This window comes from Phanerochaete carnosa (assembly GCF_000300595.1).
Source record: "Phanerochaete carnosa HHB-10118-sp unplaced genomic scaffold PHACAscaffold_3, whole genome shotgun sequence".
Taxonomy (NCBI): domain Eukaryota; kingdom Fungi; phylum Basidiomycota; class Agaricomycetes; order Polyporales; family Phanerochaetaceae; genus Phanerochaete; species Phanerochaete carnosa.
In genome coordinates, this window is record NW_006767630.1 from 1085009 (window position 1) to 1102570 (window position 17562).

The window sequence follows — 17562 nt, forward strand, 5'->3', positions numbered from 1 at the left end:
TGTGTGCCAACATGCTCTAGTGTACCGGAATATATGGACAGCGCCTCGTCCTCCGTGAGCTGTGTAACGTTTGGCATGCCGTACGAAGGCATCGTGCGCCCGTCTGGCAATTCATCTGGTTCGGCGTCGCTGAGACTGCTGCTGCTGTCGTCTGAGCTTTCAGCTAAACTCGACGGGCGGTACTCAGAGTCGTCATCCGAGTCCGCTCCGCCTGAAGGACCAGCTTGGTTAGGATTCGCGTCGTCTTCGCCGTACAAAGGGCTGTGGTACAGAGCAAGTTCGCTTGCGCTCTCCTTGATTTGCAGGCCGTAGAAGTCTTGTATATGGATTCGGTCGTCTTGTTCGTCGTGCCATGGTGGGAAGATGTACGGAACATCGGGAGCCCAGCGGAGGAGATAGATATCGAGGTACCGCACGTGTTTCCATTTTGACCCTTCGTGATGCTTGAAACTCTTCGTCGCCGATGGTGCGGGGCACAGCGAGCCTTTGACGACGAGGTCGACATGCTCAATTGGCCTGAAGAAGGCGGGGGATCTCTTCAGGAGCCTCAGGTGCTCCGGCGACGTCACCCGAAGAACCACGTGTTCAAGGTTAGGGCACTTGCTAAGGGCATGCACCTGCCTCTCGAACTTCTCGGTGTCGGCGGGCCAAGAAAGGTTCCCTCCGAAGTCGACGTTGGTTAGCTTCGGCCCATACTTGATGAAGAAGGGGTTGAAGCTGTTCTTCGTCTCATCTTTGAGGCTCATTTCCGGCCGGAAGCGCAGAGACTTCAGCTTGGGCATATTCCACCAATATGGGACGTGAAAATATTTATCTGCAGGTGTCGACCAGAAGGTTATGGTCTCCAAGCGAGGGAAGAGTAGCGGGTAAATCTCCACGCTAGGTACAAAGGAGCCGGCGTGTATGGAGAACGATACAAGGTTGGTCAAAGGAAGCTCCATCTCGAGCAGGGCGAGAAAGCTAGGCTTGAATTGGTTTGCGTAACGGTCGTCGTGCAGGCCAAGATGTTGTAATCTGGACGGCAGAGGCAGGTTGATGTAATTACCATCTCCAGCGTAACTCGTGAAGAGGCAGGGGAGATAGGAAGGTCCCAAGAGAGCAGAAACAGGAAAAGTTCCCTGGAATGATATTCCAGTAAGATGGGGGCAATAATCGATAATATCTGCCAAGCTGTCGCGGATGATGCGGAGTAGGCACTCGGGGACCTCGCAGCTGAGTATAAGACTCCGGACGAGGACACCGAACTTGTGTGGGGCTGATTTAATCGTCCTTGCCAAAGCTACAATTTGACCGGGCCGTCGCAAGACGATGTCGGAGTACAGATGAAACGTCGCCGCATCGTGCCAGGCTTTTCGAACGAGGGAAAGCGACTTCAGCGTACGTACAGCCATGCACCAGGGGCTCTGCGGCCCATAAGCTAGTGAATGAGGAAGCAAACGTGGTGGCGGCATGGCGTAGTGTAACACGCGAACGATAGCATTCCCGTCCACGTCCGGCCTTCGAGGAGGCTCGGCAGGTGTAGAACCTATTATATCTGTGATCAGGAGGGCGGCCTCGGGACGCTGCGCTGTTTGCGAGGCTTGTCTCTCGTAATCTGGCTGAAGATGCGTCAGCAATATCCGCAGAAGAGACTGTTTATTCATTCTTACCGTTCCAACCTTGTCGGCTGTAACTGGGGCTTCTCCCGCCGAGGACAACTTGGGTTTGCCTTTCTTCTGGGGCTTACGGCTCACGCGAATTTTCTCTACTTCCAATTCCGTGAGAAGCCTTAACCTCCAGGCATCCAGGTTTGCACTCATGCCTTTGAAGCGGCCATTCTCCTGCTGAAGCCGTTCAATCTGGCTCCGCAGCGCGTCGTTAATAGCTTCCATACGGAACTCCTTTTCCCGGAGGCTAACCAGTTCTCTAAAGAGACTTTGAAGGCTCCGGTTCTCGAGAAGGACAGATTCAACATCCTTGTCTGGCTTATCGTCTTCCGAGAAGGGTTCCACATAGACGTTGCACTGTCGGTATGTACCATGGCCGTTAGGCGTAGCCGTTCCACGGAGATTATCCAATAGCTTGTCCATGAAGTTCAAGACTAGGTAATGGTGGGTATACGGTTGTCTGCTGCTTCGGAAGATCTAGAGGTATCCGAAAGGAATGTCCTTCGGCGACGGCTTATTCGCACCAATGCGAGAATGCGCTGATGAGCCACGCTAGAGGTGATTTCAGCAACCACCCAGAACTCTGTGTTTAGTTACACGTTGTCTCAGTTCGCTTATTGCAATATCCGAAGGAACACAGACCGAGTAAGACCTCAAAACGTGAGATACGCCGTCGCTGCGATAGCCGACAATGTAGCACGGTGAGAACCTATATCGGCTACGCGGCGCTTATAGGACGGGCTTAGAAGCGCGCGGAGGTGTATTGCCCCAGGTCTTGGGCGTCGAGAGTACTAAGCCAACAGTGTATACGTTAAGTATCGTCGGAGCAAGTCATTATCAAATCAAAACAGAATGGGCGATAGCTTTCTCCCTCATCATCAGTCATTTGAGTCGAGTCGGATGCGCCAGCGGAAAGAGGAGCCAGTGCAATACTCAACCAAGACAGCAGTACCGCATTCGTTCTGTATCGAGTGTTAGAATAGATGTCAAAAGCTTCTTCGTCCGTCAGTTCGCCTGGCTCTTCGTCCGTCCCTTCGTCTGTCTCTTCTTCCATCTCTTCTTCCATCTCTTCTTCCGTCTCATACTCGCCCGTCTCTTCTTCCGTCTCTTGATCCGTCTCATGCTCGTCCATACGGAAGTCTTCGTCTGGTTCAGAGCTCGAAGACTGATATTCAGATCCACTTGTCGAAGATCCATCATCGCTTCTGGTTTCGTCTTCGAAGCTGATTTCGGGAGCGGCTGGTGTCGACCCGGGCGACGCGTTGTCCCAGCTTTCCGCATCCAAGACCAAGCAATCCGCCGTCTCTTTGATTTTGAGACCGTAGCAATCCATGGTGCGCGGCCATTCTGCTACATGGTCCGCTACGGGGAAGAGGTATGGCAGCTCAGGCATCCACGCGAGCAGGTCGATGTCAAGGTATCGCACGCGCTTCCGCGCCGAACAGCGTACAAGGGCTTGTAGCGATTTTAGTGCAAGATCCGCCAGAGGTTCGATTGTCACATCGACGAGCTCTACTTCCTTGGACCATAGTTACGATTGCTTCATGCGGTACCAAACCTCCTCCAAGGAATAGGTGTGGCATTCCGACACCCGCAAAACTAGGTGTCTGAGATTGGGGCAGAGAGAGGCCGCCGTCGATTGCTGGTCCAACGTCTCCAGTGAGAGCGCAAAGTCTCTGTCTCCTCCAAAGTCTAGATGCGTGAGTGTATGTGCGTACTTGCGACAGAAGCTTGCAAGTCTTGCACCGGACGTCTGGTTAAAACAGACTGCAGGTTTCAAACGAAGCGCACTTAGCTTCGGCATATCCCATGACAGAGGAAGATTCTCGACGTTGTCTCCACTTTCACGGTATGACCAGATAGACAAGGTCTCCAACTGTGAAAATTGGAAGACTAAATCATCGCCCGGGAGAGGCAGCGAGGATGCGGAGATGGATAGTGATATCAGATGGGCGCACCAACTAAGCAGTGGCGTTAAGGACGAGAACGGTGGCTTGTACTCTTTACTAAATTGTCGCTCGTCGAACAAACCAAGGTGTGTGATGTTGTTAGGTACGGTCAATGGTGTTAAGCCGGTATGCAGGACTTGTAGTGGTGTGTGAGCCTCCGGGTCACGATCAACAAACACTGCTCGAAAAGAGAGTGACGTGAGATTGGGACATTGCTGAGCAATGTACGCCAGACTCTGGCCTGTTACGCGTTTCCAAGAGTCCGGGATCCCGCAAGTGATCGTGACACTGCGTACATAGTATGCAAATGTGCCTGGGGAAGAACGGAGAGTTCTCGCAAACGCAGCGACCTGACCGACTCGACGAAGGACAATGTCGCGATACAGCAGTGGGTACGCTGCTGTATGCCACGACTTGCAAACGAGCATGATAGATTTCATCGAGCGGATCATTCGACACCAACGACTTTCTGGCCCATTGGCGATCGAGTTCTGCAGCAAACCCTGGGGCGGTAGCAGGTTTTCAAAGATGTAGCGCAACGCGATGCCATGAACCTCGCGCCACCGCGGGCGCAAAGTATTGGTGAGTGTGAAGAGGTCTTCCTGACGTTGCATGTGACGCATAGCTGTTCGTACTGCAGTCTTGGGTGCAATTCGCGGATCTCCAAGTCGAAACGGTAAGGCCTGGTATTACCGACTCTACTATCTTTCACAATGAAGTTTTTTTAAAAAGATTAAATTGCTATAGTACGACAGGGCCCTCAACATTTACCGGAATAAAAAAGTCCTATATTGTTCTTCGCTCGCATGATGCGGCTTGTCTCATTAGGCAAGCGGCTGAGTTTTAAATCTCGACCCTACGCTCTCGATCAAGTTCATCCGTGCACTGTGCAAGGTGGCTGGTATCGAGCCTACCACCAGTCTCTACATTCTTCAATACTTCAGAGCATCACCGTCATCCCATTGCTCGCCTTGAGCTTGCTTGAAGCTTGAAGCCTAATCATATGCCATAGCTGCGTCTCTCAAGTAATGTCCACGGAAGACATCGAGAAGGAAATCCTCGCGGTATACGCCGAAGACAGGAGCTTACGTAGCCTTGTGCAAGAGCTCGTCTGTCTGCGTTCGACTCATCGTTGTCAACATGAAGGGGAGCTTGAGGCTCTCAGGCAAAAGATCCGCTCCTTGAAGGAGAAGAACGAGGTGCTTCAGGTGGTCGTTGGAGGCCGATGACGTACGGCAGCGTGAGGTCCTCATCCGGGTGGAATCAGAACGTGATCGCTTGGAGAGAGAGATGAAAATGGCTGGGCATCACGGTCTGCAGCAAGGCTTTCGCTGCCTCAAGCGAGAGTTGGTTCTGGTCGAAAGGCTCGAAGAGGTGCGTAGAACTTATAAGTAGCTCATACTACTCCTACGGTCAACATGGTTAACACTTCTGCAGTCAGAGCCTCGTTGGCACGGATTACACAGTATCGTGTGGTTGCAAAAGCAGCGCATCTAGGCTATAATCTACAGCAGACTCGGCATAATTATACATATGCAGTCCTATTCACTCAAGGTGTCGAGACGTCCTCTTACATGCGCTCTAATGGGCGGAGCGTGAGCAGCCGCATTGCCGCACCAAGTACGTCCCGCGTGCAAAGGTACAGCCACATGCGAGCTCGCGCCTTCTCTACGTCCTGTTCGCCCCTGACGATAACAGTCTCCCATGCACTTGAGATCGCATGTGCGAGGCGGAAGCAGAAGGTGACGACCGTGCTCGGCTCGGACGTCTTGAGCGCGGTTTTGACGACATCGGGGTACGAACCGAGGAGAAAGATAATGTCGCGTGCGGAAGGCTCAACGAGGAGGTCAGTGTTGATAGCAGCTGGGGCGGGGAGGGGTATGAGCTGGGGATTGTTACGCTCGATGGAGGCGAGTCGGACGTGTGCATATTGGAGGTAAGGGCCAGTGTCGCCCTCGAAGGAGAGCATACGGTCCCAGTTGAAGGTGTAGTTGTTGATTCTAGTGTATCACGTCAGTAGAGGAACTCTGGCATTAAGCGATCCTACTTGCCGTTTGGCAGCCATATCCTGGATTTTAATACCGGAAATGCCGACCTCTTGCGCGACGTACTCAGGGTTCTCGATTGCAGCATATTTCTCCTCGTTCTGCCTCATGTGCTCGTGCATAACCGACGCAGCTTCTTGGATAATCTGGTCCAGGAAGACGACAGTACCCCTACGGGTGGACATGCCGAGCACGAGACCGTAGTTAATGTGCTCGATGCGATCGGCCCAAGGGAACTCCATGAGTTTTATGACCTTCATAAACTGCTGCATGTGAAGGTCTTGCTGCGAGGAGATAACATAGATCATCCTGTCGAACTTGTGCTTCTCGTACCGCTCAATGGCGCCACCAATATCACGGGTAAGATAGATCGATGTACCGTCTAAATTTCGAGGTTCATGAAAAACGCGCTGGGTGTCGGGTGGGGTGCTCACCCTTTTTCCGGAGGACTGCACGACCCATCTTCCACTTTTCAAGGTTAACGAGCTTGGCTCCCTCGTGGTCCTCGATGAGGTTCATCTCCTCGAGTCGCTCAATAGCCTTAGCCTGCCACTCCTTTCCGACCAAGCTCTCGCCAATGTACTCGTCGAAGTGGACATTCAATCGGTCGTACTCCTCAGCATACTTCTTGATGGACAGTTCTCGCCATTTCCGCCAGTTGACTAGTGCGGACTCGTCACCATCCTCCATACGCTTGAAAAATTTAGCGGCCTCAACCTTGACACTCGGATCCTTCTCCGCATCGGCGTTGACCTTGATGTAGATCTCAAGCAAGTGCTTGATAGCGTCCGTCTGGAGCTCCTCCTCGTTTCCGTATTTCTCGAAGCCGACGGCGATGAGACCGAACTGTACACTTGCTTAGTATGCAGCAAGAAAGCGGAACGCACAGGACATACCTGAGTACCCCAGTCACCAAGGTAGTTGAGTGAAGTAACCTCCCAGCCGTTCGCCTGATACAGGTTTGTGAGGAAAGCGCCGATAATCGTGCTGCGCAAGTGTCCGACGTGAAATGACTTGGCGATATTTGGTGATGAGTACTCGATGACGGCCTTCTTGCCCTTTCCGCTCGTATTTGTACCATACTCCGGCTGATGAGACTCGGTGTTGTAGGTGAGATCGTGGACTTGTGTGAGGATAAGGCGGGCTAATGAGGGGGTCCGGCAGGTGAAGTGGAGGAAGGCTTTATCATGGATGACATTCTCAATCCATTCGTTTGGTTGGAACTAACTGGCGATGTAAGTATTGGTTTACGCAATGTAACAAGTGTGAAGGGGCATCGAGAGGACGACAACCAAGTGAATTGAAAGTGAAAGAAACGACTTACCTTATCTAAAACCTTCTTTGCTAGCTCGTCTACTTTTCCGGAGAGACGGAAGCGAGGCACTGCAACAGTGAAGTCAGCGCCCTTTTTTCCATAGTCGACACCCTGGTAGGCCTGTTCGACTGTAAGTGGTGGTAGAGCGTCAGAAACGAGCCTGGCAATTGCTGTCCTGAACGAATCGAGGACTGCACGCTCGGGTTCAGTTCCTGGAACGTTGGGAAGCTCGGGCATATTCTTCAAAAATGAGGAGGTCGAAGCCATGTTTTGGGAGCGATCTAGCCGGCTTTTCGAGACAAAACGAAGATGCCTTGTTTTGAGAGCGATATGTACAGGGCGGAGGAGAGGTCTGCAGACGCGGAACGCGAGGATTGAAGCCACCTTTGACCCTCTGGGATTTTTGGGTGAAAGTTCGAGTCAGAATCGATAGCTGAGTTTTGAGCGTCTCATTCGACATTGCTTGATCGCGTCAGTTGATCAAGAAGTCTATCCAAGCACCGTCGCCCTCAATTAGTAGCTATGGTCGCTTGCTTTGCTCTCCTTAATCCACAGTGATCTTTTTTTTTTCGTATAATCTACAATAGCTGATACATGACTATTTTATGCTCTAGTATGGACATAATGAAGATTCGTGTATAATTTAACCCGATGTGACAAAGTGACCCCAAAATGACCCAAAGGAAATGAATCCGGGTGCCCCCCCCCCCCCCAAAGCTGGGTGTCGTGTGCAGGACGAACTGTGGACATCTCGACGTGTTTTGGCATTCACCATTCAATTATTTCGGGAAAGAACTTCGCGATGAGAGCCTGGTAGTATGGTTTGACCTTCTCGGGATCAATCGGGTCATCGCTCTTGCTGTACAAGTCGTAAGGGTTAAAGGCCCGAACAGCTTCCAGGGCGCGCTGGTCGTTGGCATTAGTGAGGTGCATGTACGCGTCCTCCCTGTGCCATCTATGACACATGCCGATGAGCCAGGATAAGAGAAAGCCATGCGGACTACCCACGGATAGAAACTATGATACCGGATCATGTAGAGTGCTTCTTCCGGAAGGCTGCTCTGATTCCTTAGGACATGATACAGATACTGCACAGCAAGAGGCGTCAGTTTCAGGAACGGAACGAAGCTTAGAGTCTGTCTAACCTCGTCGTGTCCCCAAGAGAGCATGACGTTGTCAAGTCCGCAGTGAGGCTTATAAACACCGTGCTCTGTGGAATACACAGGGTCGCGGAAGTCGGGATTGCCTTTGAACGATTCAGGGTAAATGTTCTTCTCGGAGAACTTACATCCAACAACGAATGTATCCTGTATGAACACACCAGTTAGTCTGTGGCCTGCTCGCAGAACCATATCGAGAGACGAGACGTACCCCGACTACGTCCCATTGGCCTCTAAACCAATTCTGGTCAGCAGGATTATGCCTCGGCAACGAGAACTACTTACTCAGAGCCGAATATATGCAGCAGCTTTCCGAGGTCATGAACGAGGCCGGCCACCTATCAGCCTTGTCAGCACCCTGACCTCAGCATCTGAATGCCCGCAGACACGTACCTGCATCCATTCCGGCTTTCCGTCTCGACGGATAGCCTCCGCTGTCTGCAACAGGTGCTCAATCTGAGATACGCTCGTCTATTTTCGCGGTCAGTCAAGCGCCTCGGCACCCGTGCTTTCTGGCTCACATCCGGGTCAGACTGGTCCACAAGTGTATTAAGGAGCTCCATCGCCTCCCAAATGCCTACGGAGTATCAGCGTTCCCACTCATACCGCTTGAAACAGTAAACTTGCCCATTCGCGCGCGCACGGTCTTCTTGAAGCTTGCGCGCACCTTGAGATTGAACTCCACAGTCTGCTTCTCTGTAGGGCGCGATGCGGTTAGCGAACGCTCAGCTAAGCAACAATAAGGCGAGGCTGACCATGCTGCTCCTTGTAGAACGCCTTTACGCGATCGCATGCCTCCTCATACTGACGGAACTTGGTCTTATCTTTGTTGTTGTCGAAGTCTGAGGCCTCGTCCCACGCGCGAGAGGCTTTGAGCTTGTTCACTGACCGGAAGCAGAGCTAAGCTTGGAACTCTAAAATACAAAATCAATAGCAAAGTAGACGTGCCTTCGTCGATATTGTCGGAGATGTCTTCGAGGTATTGAGCTGAGGGAGGTATCATACCGAGAGCGATGCTCAACAGAGACGGAGAGGATAGGATTTGCAAGTGGCTGGTGGTTAGGGCTGTCGATGCTGGTCAGGTACTGTCGCAGGTACGACCCTACTTATACCTGAGCGTCACTAAACTGCCTCGGCATACTTGTGGCGCTTGCCGTATCAAGACCTTCTGTCTCCGAGCGAGGTAGTACGTAGATCCAGAGCAGCGGGGATAGCAACTCGCTCACTAGGCATGCCTGTTCGACATGCGGCGGCACCCACGATCCCTCGATGTTGCGTCGCTTGGGGGGACTTCGGGATGTATGTACCTCTTCGAATCATGCTCAGGGTCCCACATTCACAAGCATGCCCGATCGAGTGAATGTTCCCAATCAGGTTGAGGAATGGTCCGGTCCTAACCGTTCACCGGCTCACGCACGGGGGAGGCGCTACACGGGCGGGGAGCGAACGGATTTGTTCCACAACGGTGGTTGCTTTGAAGGAGGAGGAACAAGCGTGATTATTGAGAAGTAGGGCGTGACAACAGTCATTAATGATTCTGCGTCATAATTGTGGATTTACGGGGCTTTATGCAACATGAGGCGAGGATGCACTCATTTTCTCCAAATGGGTATTCGGTGCCTGTGCGTCGCGGTATGAGGACAGCCTCCGGCGACACGCCGAGAGCATGACTTGCGAAGAGTGCGACAGATTTGATCAAATCTCGATACAACTCGCTCGGTTGGACGGTCCTTCGCACCGACAGTAAGCACATCTAGCAGCTAAAATTGCGCGTTGGCTCGCGGGAGTGATCATGCTACCAACTCACGGGCAGGGTCACCAAAGTTCAGGGATGCAAGTTTTTATCGTTGGCCGTTCAAAGGTGAGCGCAGCAGATAGATGCAATAGATGCATTATGGGGTGTAAGTTGTCGGCTCGAAGTTAACATGGGGTGTCGGATATCCTACGACGAGCATCTTACGAAACAGCCGCGAGTTCTACTGCCGGCTGTTGCGGAGCTGGAAGCGTCAAGACCACGCATCGAAAGACGCGCAAGCGATGCAATGTGATAAACATTTGAACCGCCACGAAGCTTGACGTTCATCGCGCTCTTTTCCGTCCGACGCACGTAGGAGCTGTGGTCGCCGCTGTACCGTCGCTGTCGCAATGTCTTCCCGATGTCCCTGATCAGCGACGCTGTAAAGACCCTCCGGAGGACGTCTGCGTCACGCCCCAGAGGTGTATTGCCAATCCTCATGGCAGTTAGGAGAGCAATCAAGCATGCTGCATGGCCAATCCCAGAGAATCTGCACCAGAGAGACATATGCAGGTTCTCAATGCCTCTCTGTATCCACTCTACGTGACGATGACAGACAGCGTTGAGAGACGTATCGAAGATTCGTGAGGGGGTCATCAGGTAGGTAACGCTTCATGTCGGTGATAAAGATCCTTTATGTACTTAGGATAGGCGTCAATAAGGCTAAATCCACTTGTCGTTACTCACCATAATAATATAATATTAGGGTATGCCGTACGAGAAACACAGGATAGCAAACACCAGAATTCAAAATGTCTCCAGAAGCCGCAAAACGTGACACGAAGGAAGAGATAAGTGTCACAGATGCGCAACCCTGGCTTTCAGACGACGAGGGAAGATATGACGAATATCCAAATCAGGCCCAAAAGGCTCATGCCGGGGGAACCGAGCACAGCAGACACGCTTGAAGGGCTTGCGGCATCAACGAGCGGAACGGCGGCCCCGATAGTCTGATTCAGGCAGTTGAGGAAGGGGGTGTCTACCCAGGACGGAAGAGGGGTATCAGGCATAGAGCTGTCGTTTGAGAGGGCCGCCGTATCGTTGTAGCCATCGAGTGTAAGTACAACGCTGCTTGCACGATAATATTGCACGGCCTGCTCCGGTCGGGGTTGCGAGGGGTCAGAAGTGTTCAGGGGTATGGGGGTCAGAGCAGTCGTATTTCCAAGGGAACAGTTTGCTGCGACCGAATCAATTAGGGACGCCACGGTAGTGTTGTCTGCGAGAAGGTGGAAAGTGTTGTTCGAATTCTTGTCAGCAAAGACTGTCTGCGCCATGGGACCTCCCGGACGGCTTGAATTATTCGGATCGCCATACTGGAATATGCACGGCCATCAGATGGCCGGATAGTCACGGAGTACGCAATGACCGGACTAACCTCGTTCGTATCATGCAAGTATGCAGCGCCGTAGCCCAAAGTGCCGCCCCATACGACAGGCCAAAAAACGAAGGGGAAGCCCAAGTTAGTGACACCGCGATTGTTCGGTTGACCAGGGTACCCGCTGCCATATGTCCTAAGAAGTAACAATATGGTTAAAATTTCTCCACAAGTGTGATAAACGAATTGCACTCGCACCTCGTTCCGAATACCTGATCGCGAGTACCCCCGCCTACGTTGCGCCCAGCAAACAGCTGCCCACTCGGAATAGTTGACGCTGAGCCGCCGCCTTTCCCGTAGGCCGTGATGGTTCGGTCATTGCTGCCTCCTGTAGAACCGCTGAGCGGGACGCTGCTCCTGCCGCTCGAGCCTGTAGAGCCATCGCCGGAGCCCTCAGAACCACTGCCCTTGCCCGTCCCACCACCTTCACCGCCGCTGCCACCTCCTTTGCCACCGCCACCACCACCGCCCTTTCGTGGATACAGGCGTTGAGTGATTCCAGGTACGTGCACCATGTCAACGAAGATGGAAGAGTATCGAGTCCAGGAGGAGTGTGGCTATCATGCGGCTGCCACTCATATACCGTGTGGCCAAAGTGGGGCTGTGGGGTATTCGAGATTTCCATACTCCCAGGACCTAGTACAGCCTCAAGACAAAAGATGGGTATGCAGACACGGCCGAGCCGAGGTGACTAGATCGAGCGTGAGGCGGTGCTCGCCGTAATGGACCCGCGATATTTCGTTTTGACGATTGGACTAACTCTTGGCATTGGACAACAGTTACATATAACGACAATGCAGACATGGAGCGCTGAAATTCTCACTGGAAACCGAGCAGAGCCTTATAGACGTCCAGGAGTCGACATAAGTGAACAGCTATGAGCAGTACAAAACACGCCCAGGCGAGTCCCGTCGCCGGACGCAAGGCGTTGCAAAGGCCCACACCACAGCCGTGCACAGTTAGCGTATAGTGATTGCGAAAGCGGCGAGTAGATGAGAGGAAACAGCATGCTATAAGCCATACAAAGCAACCGCCACATAACAGCGTACATCGAAGGCTTACGCGCTCCTGCGATACAATCAGCTGCAGCTTCAGGGTGTACAATTGTAAAAAGACGCACTTCTTGGCCTTGACCGACGCAACCTTCTCTTTCCTCTCGGCGAGGCGCTTCGCAAGCAGAGCGTCGTACTCGGTCTTCTGCTCCTTCTGGCGTTCGATCCGGCGGCGCTTGAGAGAGCGGAGGTGACGACGGCGCTGGAGACGGATGGGGGTGACCAATCGCTGGATCTTGGGACTAGAGCGAAAATTAAGCACAGCATGCTACAAACACTGATCCGACTTACGCCTTAGTGTATGGCTTGGCATTTTCCTTCTTAGTGGAGACGACTTCCCGGCGAACGACGTACTTCCTGACATCGTCCTCCTTCGAGAGGTTGAAAAAGCGGCGGATTTTAGTTGCACGCTTAGGGCCGAGACGCTTGGGAAGGACGGTGTCGGTCAGTCCGGGGATCTCGTTCTCTCCCTGCTTGACGATAACGACGGAGAGTACAGCGATATCGGGGCCGACGATGCAGCCACGGACGGACTTTCGCTTGCGCTCACCAGTACGGCGGGGCCGGTAGCATGAGTGGCCGTCCGAGAGGAGAAGACCGACACGGTGGGGGAGGAGGACACCCTGTTTCATGGGGAAACCCTGCTTGTCATTGCCACCTGTAATGCGGAAAATGTAGCCCTTCCATTCGTCGCCAAGAGAGTCGGCAGGAACCTCCTGAGCGATCTTCTTGTCGTAGAAGACACGGCTAAGATGCATACATAGATCAGCAAAGTTGTATTTGTCCGTGTACCACAGGATGCGTACTAATGCCTCTCCTGGTCGAAGTCGACGAGCTTTTGGGCCCCAGTCGCGGGGTCTATCCATTGGACACAGTTCAGGGCTGGTCTGAAGATGCACAAGCGTCACGACTCACTTGCGATGTTGATCTTCATGCTGAGTACCCGGAACCCATAAAACCAGCGGAAAATGTCAGAATTTCGAGCAACAAGGATCAGATACGGAGGGCAATGACCTTTGGTCGTTGGCAGGCCTGTCTCCGTCAACGGCGGCGACGTCGGAGAAGTCTAGAAGATCGGCTGGGCGAGTAGTGGACTAAACAGAACCAAGCGTGCAGTGGCTGGGCGCTAGATTTTGGTACTGTACAGTCGCGCCAGCCACAGCCCCGATTTGGCACGTGGGTGTGGCACTCAACGATCCCACCGGTCTCGACGACGACAAGACCTCAAGACTCGCTCACCGCCGCAAAATTTGTAAGTGCAAAAGTTTGTTAAGCGTAAGCAAGTGTGCTGAACGTATGTCATAGAGCCAACATGGGTCGTATGCACGCTCCCGGAAAGGGCATTTGTATGTTTTGTCTTAAGTCTTACGAAATTGCGAACTGTTTCTTAGACCTGGCTCTCGCTTAGCGTCCTCTGCCCTCCCCTACCGCCGTACTCCCCCTTCATGGCTCAAGACTACCCCTGAGGACGTCGTTGAGCACATCTGCAAGCTCGCCCGTAAGGGTTTGACACCATCGCAGATCGGTGTTACCCTCCGTGACTCGCACGGTATCCCCCAGGTTCGCTTCGTGACTGGCAACAAGATTCTCCGTATCTTGAAGACCAGCGGTACGTGTTTCGGCCGACGTATGCACTGTCCGTTAGGTGTCAATGCCAACACCCGTTCTAGGTCTTGCCCCTCAGATTCCCGAGGATCTCTGGCACCTGATCAAGAAAGCTGTCGCCGTCCGCAAGCACTTGGAGACTAATCGCAAGGACAAGGACTCTAAGTTTCGCCTCATTCTTATCGAGTCGCGTATCCATCGCCTTGCTCGCTACTATAAGACAAGGCAACAGATTCCCCCGACCTTCAAGTACGACTCTGCCACCGCTTCCACCCTCATTGCATGAGCCGGTCGGTCAACACTGGAGTATGGCGGATGGCTGATGCCCAAGTGCTGGCGGTTTAAGTTTTTCTTATGTGATATTGCGTCTTCTCGTTTCATGCTTGTTGTCGCAATGCAAAATAGGCGTATGCTATCCAGGATGCAGACACAACGGTTCTTGCGTGATACCTATCAGCTTCTGCTGTTGTGTGCTGTGAGGTCGTGGTCTCATGGACCCGGTCTGTGGACCATGGTTGCATTGAAGGTGCGCAAACATGATCTCTTCCAGTGTCAGCCGGCTAATTCTCGAAGATACAGTGCCCCCATAGGGCCTTTTGGATGAGAGCAGCCGTTCTTGTTTGCGTCTTACCGCCGCGAGCTGTGTTGTCGCTCGTTTTTATACTGTGGGACAGTAAACACGATATGGTTCGGGCCTTTTAGGTCTACCATTCGGGATACTTACTAAGGCGACGAAGTGCGCTAGCGAGCCCCCTCCCGCCGCTACGCGACACGTGTCAAGGGCGCATTTTGGCTTGAGTCCGTTGGTCAACACCTCTCACTCCTCATCAGCACTCAAGTCGGACAGTTGGAATCGGGCTAGTCTGGAGCGCAGGTCGAGCACACCACCAACCTGGACACGGCAGTAATTTGCTGTGCTCCAGACTCTGCTTCACTGCTGTATGTACCGGCCAACCGCGGCTGTTGGCCAAGAAGTGGCATATCTCCCAGGTCGTTAGTGTTGATAAATAACCTGCACGACAGCCTTCCGGGCGGCACAGGTATCTCTTACCGGCTAGGTAACTTGTGGTTAGGCTTCGTCCCGAGCACCGCTTTTTATCGTCAGCAAGCCCACCACTTCGGGTGCCTATGTCAGGAACCGCCCGCCGGCGGCCCCGACGTCTTCGGCTTTGTAAACTCCTTGGCAGCTAGTACATTCAATCCGAGTGCTTATGCTTATCGATGTAAGCATCATGCACTTCTTTCCGTGGTCTGCGGTTGTCTTCGAAGGTCCTCCCATCACAGCTCGCAATTCGGCTGAAGGCCCGGTGAAATTCGCAGCTGCCTTCACATCTGTGAATCTCTCATACCGACTCTAACTCAGGCACTCGTAGCGTTGGAAGAAGGGGATGTCTACCGTTACCACCGCGCACTTGTTTGGTTCGCTTATTCCCAAGCCAAGTTCGTCAATGACAGAGCTTTGAAGTCCGAGGTGCGAACTTTCCCTAACGAAAGTTGTCTCAGTCCTACATGAATTTAGCATAACTCGTCGTGACCCTGGCTTAATGGCTGACCTGTCTTCGCCGTAGGGGCTCAAACGATGAAATTCCACTACATTCGTCGTTTGGGCCCCAAGCCTTTCATCTGCTCGGATGCTGCATGTCCAAGAGATTCCGTGACCCGACAAGCCTCACGCGGCATGAGCAGACGTTTCCTTGTTACGAAACAAAGCGGGTAGACGGCCCTCGAGCCGAAGAGACCCGCCGTACGAATGTGCGTCTACCAAGTTGGGAATTACACTTCGGGCCCGGACACTACTCTTGTCGTGCCTCTACAGTACTACGGCTTCAATATTCAACGTTCAACCTCCGCGCTTCAACATAGTAGAGAACTCGTCTGCTCGAGGCGTAGTCTCGGTTCCAGACTCTCGTCCTGCTGTTAGAGAATTGTAATGGGGGCTTTCGGAGTTTGAAATCCTTCAAAAGTCCGCTAATCAACCATTACAAATGGTTTGTTACCGCTGCACCCTGCTGCCTCCCGCTTGCTCAGCGTCCTGGAACCGAGACTACTCGAGGCGCGACTCGGTATTAACTAAGCCCGTGGGCCAACTTCGACCTCCGCGCTATACATTGTATTCCGTTACTCCGTGAATCAAGTGTCTGCCTCGGCGGAACCTACCATCCTGATCGCCCTCAATAACTTTGTCTTCCCTGTGGGATATATATGTCCATATTTGCTTCAGAACTCACACCAGGGCCGACCCTTTTGTTACTCCAATTGCTGTATCTGCCTTCCCCGCCTCAGACGCTTCACAACTGTGCTAACTCGAATTCACCTTCTCAGCCCTGATCCTTCCAGCTTCACCACAGTTGGAAAACGGGCCTCCCTGCTCTCCACGGATTATTCATCTACCGGCTTCAATCAGCACTGACACCCTACAGTCTATGTTATCTTCGTCGTCCGTTCCTGTAATGGTCGCTCAAAGTTCGTCGCACTCGCAGATACCGATGTTTACTATCATGGGACAGTCTATGTCCATGCTTTTGTCATGCGAGTCTGCACAGCAGTCCGGAAACTCATGTCTAGGTCTGTCGCGCTGAGCTTCTCGCACCTTCTGGATCCTTCCTCGTCTAACATGTTCTCTAGTTCCGCCTCATTTTCGACCACTATCCCTGAAGCACTCGCGTTTCGAATGCTCACGTGTATCCTCCTTCTTTCACACATCCCAGGCCCTTTTTACTTCCGAAGGCTCGGCCGTTCTGGAGCTCGGTGACCTTGACACTGATGATGCCTTTACCCACGACTGAACCACGTAGACAGGTTCAAACCCTTAGCCCTCTTCAACATGCCAAGGGTCGCGATCCCCAACTGCTTTTAGAGATTATGAAAGCCTGCCTCCGAACCCAGAGATCGCACTTCTGTGATAATTCGCACGTCAACTGGTCCTCACGGTAGGGGGTACACGGGGTCTTTCAAGTTGCGGCGAGCGCAAGCGCCTGAAATCGGCCCAACGGCCACGCTGGGGACGCTCAGGCTTGTCGCACTTGTCACCGCCTGTATTGACAGTTTATGGAGCCTTGAAGTACTATGCCTCGAAATTATCCCAAGCGTGACGCGGCAGGAGTATTTCAGTGGCAAGCACACGCTTAATTTGAGTCCGGCCATGATGGACCACTGCGCGGTGTGCCACTGCTGTGGCTACAATAACGCTTCCCGCGATGCGCAAGTGCGCAAATGTGTGAGCCTAAATCGTATTATACTATTCCCCATGCAGTCATCTACGACACATGATTTTCAGACGTGCAAGATACCAAGACGACAGCGGCAATTCCGAGTATTCGAAGGTTCACGATACTATCTGGTCACGGTTACTGGTGAATATATACCGTATTCCCAGACATAGTATATCACCAATGAAGGAGGTGTAAAGACAGAGGACAGCACAGTCGATTGTCCTCTTTGCGAAATCAGTTCTCCAAATGGATATACTGTGCTGGCGCATATCCAGGGACATAGATTCAAACTGCAGACAGAACAGTACGTTTACATGCCGTCTAAATCTTTTATGCGGCTGAGGTATACACAGTGGCCGATTTCGATGTCCTTACTATCACCAGGGATGTCAAACATCATGACGCAAT

General features: G+C 52.6%; 8 protein-coding genes across 8 annotated transcripts in view; 3 read left to right on the top strand and 5 right to left on the bottom strand.

Moving 5' to 3' along the window:
* The window catches only part of PHACADRAFT_251527 (uncharacterized protein), a 7614-nt gene extending 5411 nt beyond the window's left edge, over positions 1–2203 (top strand). The window contains exons 23-25 of the mRNA XM_007393004.1: positions 1–1598; positions 1650–1838; positions 1898–2203. The gene's annotated coding sequence lies outside the window, so the exon portion shown is untranslated. The remainder of the gene's footprint in view (positions 1599–1649; positions 1839–1897) is intronic.
* Positions 2204–2508: 305 nt separating this feature from the next.
* Positions 2509–4221, bottom strand: PHACADRAFT_206600 (uncharacterized protein; the record flags this gene model as incomplete). Its single annotated transcript, XM_007393005.1, has 1 exon — positions 2509–4221. One exon carries the CDS (start codon positions 4216–4218, stop codon positions 3178–3180), a length of 1041 nt encoding a protein of 346 aa, XP_007393067.1. The 3' UTR covers positions 2509–3177.
* Positions 4222–4468: 247 nt separating this feature from the next.
* PHACADRAFT_251531 (uncharacterized protein) lies at positions 4469–4967 on the top strand. Its single transcript, XM_007393006.1, has one exon. The coding sequence runs from the start codon at positions 4624–4626 to the stop codon at positions 4822–4824; it is 201 nt and encodes a 66-aa protein (XP_007393068.1). The 5' UTR covers positions 4469–4623; the 3' UTR covers positions 4825–4967.
* A 198-nt stretch (positions 4968–5165) lies between these two features.
* PHACADRAFT_90636 (uncharacterized protein) lies at positions 5166–7192 on the bottom strand (the record flags this gene model as incomplete). Its single annotated transcript, XM_007393007.1, is given in 5 exon segments — positions 5166–5595; positions 5608–6022; positions 6075–6486; positions 6537–6863; positions 6965–7192. 5 exon segments carry the CDS (start codon positions 7190–7192, stop codon positions 5166–5168), a joined length of 1812 nt encoding a protein of 603 aa, XP_007393069.1.
* A 479-nt stretch (positions 7193–7671) lies between these two features.
* On the bottom strand, positions 7672–9137 carry PHACADRAFT_251534 (uncharacterized protein). Its single transcript, XM_007393008.1, has 10 exons — positions 9064–9137; positions 8871–8999; positions 8743–8811; positions 8637–8692; positions 8509–8586; positions 8401–8453; positions 8327–8348; positions 8101–8262; positions 7964–8043; positions 7672–7910 (listed from the first exon to the last, which is right to left on the bottom strand). Exons 1-10 carry the CDS (start codon positions 9116–9118, stop codon positions 7724–7726), a joined length of 891 nt encoding a protein of 296 aa, XP_007393070.1. The 5' UTR covers positions 9119–9137; the 3' UTR covers positions 7672–7723.
* A 1460-nt stretch (positions 9138–10597) lies between these two features.
* On the bottom strand, positions 10598–11806 carry PHACADRAFT_251537 (uncharacterized protein). The gene is made up of 3 exons (XM_007393009.1): positions 11484–11806; positions 11286–11421; positions 10598–11223 (listed from the first exon to the last, which is right to left on the bottom strand). Exons 1-3 carry the CDS (start codon positions 11798–11800, stop codon positions 10732–10734), a joined length of 945 nt encoding a protein of 314 aa, XP_007393071.1. The 5' UTR covers positions 11801–11806; the 3' UTR covers positions 10598–10731.
* A 224-nt stretch (positions 11807–12030) lies between these two features.
* PHACADRAFT_251538 (uncharacterized protein) lies at positions 12031–13430 on the bottom strand. Its single transcript, XM_007393010.1, has 6 exons — positions 13352–13430; positions 13253–13272; positions 13144–13195; positions 12629–13084; positions 12406–12579; positions 12031–12353 (listed from the first exon to the last, which is right to left on the bottom strand). The coding sequence occupies exons 2-6, from the start codon at positions 13269–13271 to the stop codon at positions 12344–12346; spliced, it is 711 nt and encodes a 236-aa protein (XP_007393072.1). The 5' UTR covers position 13272; positions 13352–13430; the 3' UTR covers positions 12031–12343.
* Positions 13431–13523: 93 nt separating this feature from the next.
* Positions 13524–14733, top strand: PHACADRAFT_251540 (uncharacterized protein). Its single transcript, XM_007393011.1, has 5 exons — positions 13524–13589; positions 13643–13683; positions 13746–13946; positions 14008–14468; positions 14522–14733. Exons 2-4 carry the CDS (start codon positions 13650–13652, stop codon positions 14226–14228), a joined length of 456 nt encoding a protein of 151 aa, XP_007393073.1. The 5' UTR covers positions 13524–13589; positions 13643–13649; the 3' UTR covers positions 14229–14468; positions 14522–14733.
* Positions 14734–17562: the final 2829 nt, after the last annotated feature.

What these genes read in the sequence shown, in the direction of transcription:
- PHACADRAFT_251531 (XM_007393006.1), top strand. Translation starts at nt 4,624, where the DNA reads ATGTCCACGGAAGACATCGAGAAGGAAATCCTCGCGGTATACGCCGAA.
- PHACADRAFT_251534 (XM_007393008.1), bottom strand. Translation starts at nt 9,118, where the DNA reads ATGATACCTCCCTCAGCTCAATACCTCGAAGACATCTCCGACAATATC. An exon ending in CTCCGACAATATCGACGAAG is followed by an intron (nt 9,000 to 9,063) that starts GCACGTCTACTT and finishes GCTTCCGGTCAG; the next exon opens with TGAACAAGCTCAAAGCCTCT. An exon ending in GAAAGCCGGAATGGATGCAG is followed by an intron (nt 8,454 to 8,508) that starts GTACGTGTCTGC and finishes CAAGGCTGATAG; the next exon opens with GTGGCCGGCCTCGTTCATGA.
- PHACADRAFT_251537 (XM_007393009.1), bottom strand. Translation starts at nt 11,800, where the DNA reads ATGGTGCACGTACCTGGAATCACTCAACGCCTGTATCCACGAAAGGGC. An exon ending in GATCAGGTATTCGGAACGAG is followed by an intron (nt 11,422 to 11,483) that starts GTGCGAGTGCAA and finishes GTTACTTCTTAG; the next exon opens with GACATATGGCAGCGGGTACC. An exon ending in ACTTGCATGATACGAACGAG is followed by an intron (nt 11,224 to 11,285) that starts GTTAGTCCGGTC and finishes TGCATATTCCAG; the next exon opens with TATGGCGATCCGAATAATTC.
- PHACADRAFT_251538 (XM_007393010.1), bottom strand. An exon ending in TTCGACCAGGAGAGGCATTA is followed by an intron (nt 13,085 to 13,143) that starts GTACGCATCCTG and finishes TATGCATCTTAG; the next exon opens with CCGTGTCTTCTACGACAAGA. An exon ending in GCCAAGCCATACACTAAGGC is followed by an intron (nt 12,580 to 12,628) that starts GTAAGTCGGATC and finishes TTTTCGCTCTAG; the next exon opens with TCCCAAGATCCAGCGATTGG.
- PHACADRAFT_251540 (XM_007393011.1), top strand. Translation starts at nt 13,650, where the DNA reads ATGGGTCGTATGCACGCTCCCGGAAAGGGCATTT. An exon ending in CGCTCCCGGAAAGGGCATTT is followed by an intron (nt 13,684 to 13,745) that starts GTATGTTTTGTC and finishes GCTCTCGCTTAG; the next exon opens with CGTCCTCTGCCCTCCCCTAC. An exon ending in CCGTATCTTGAAGACCAGCG is followed by an intron (nt 13,947 to 14,007) that starts GTACGTGTTTCG and finishes CACCCGTTCTAG; the next exon opens with GTCTTGCCCCTCAGATTCCC.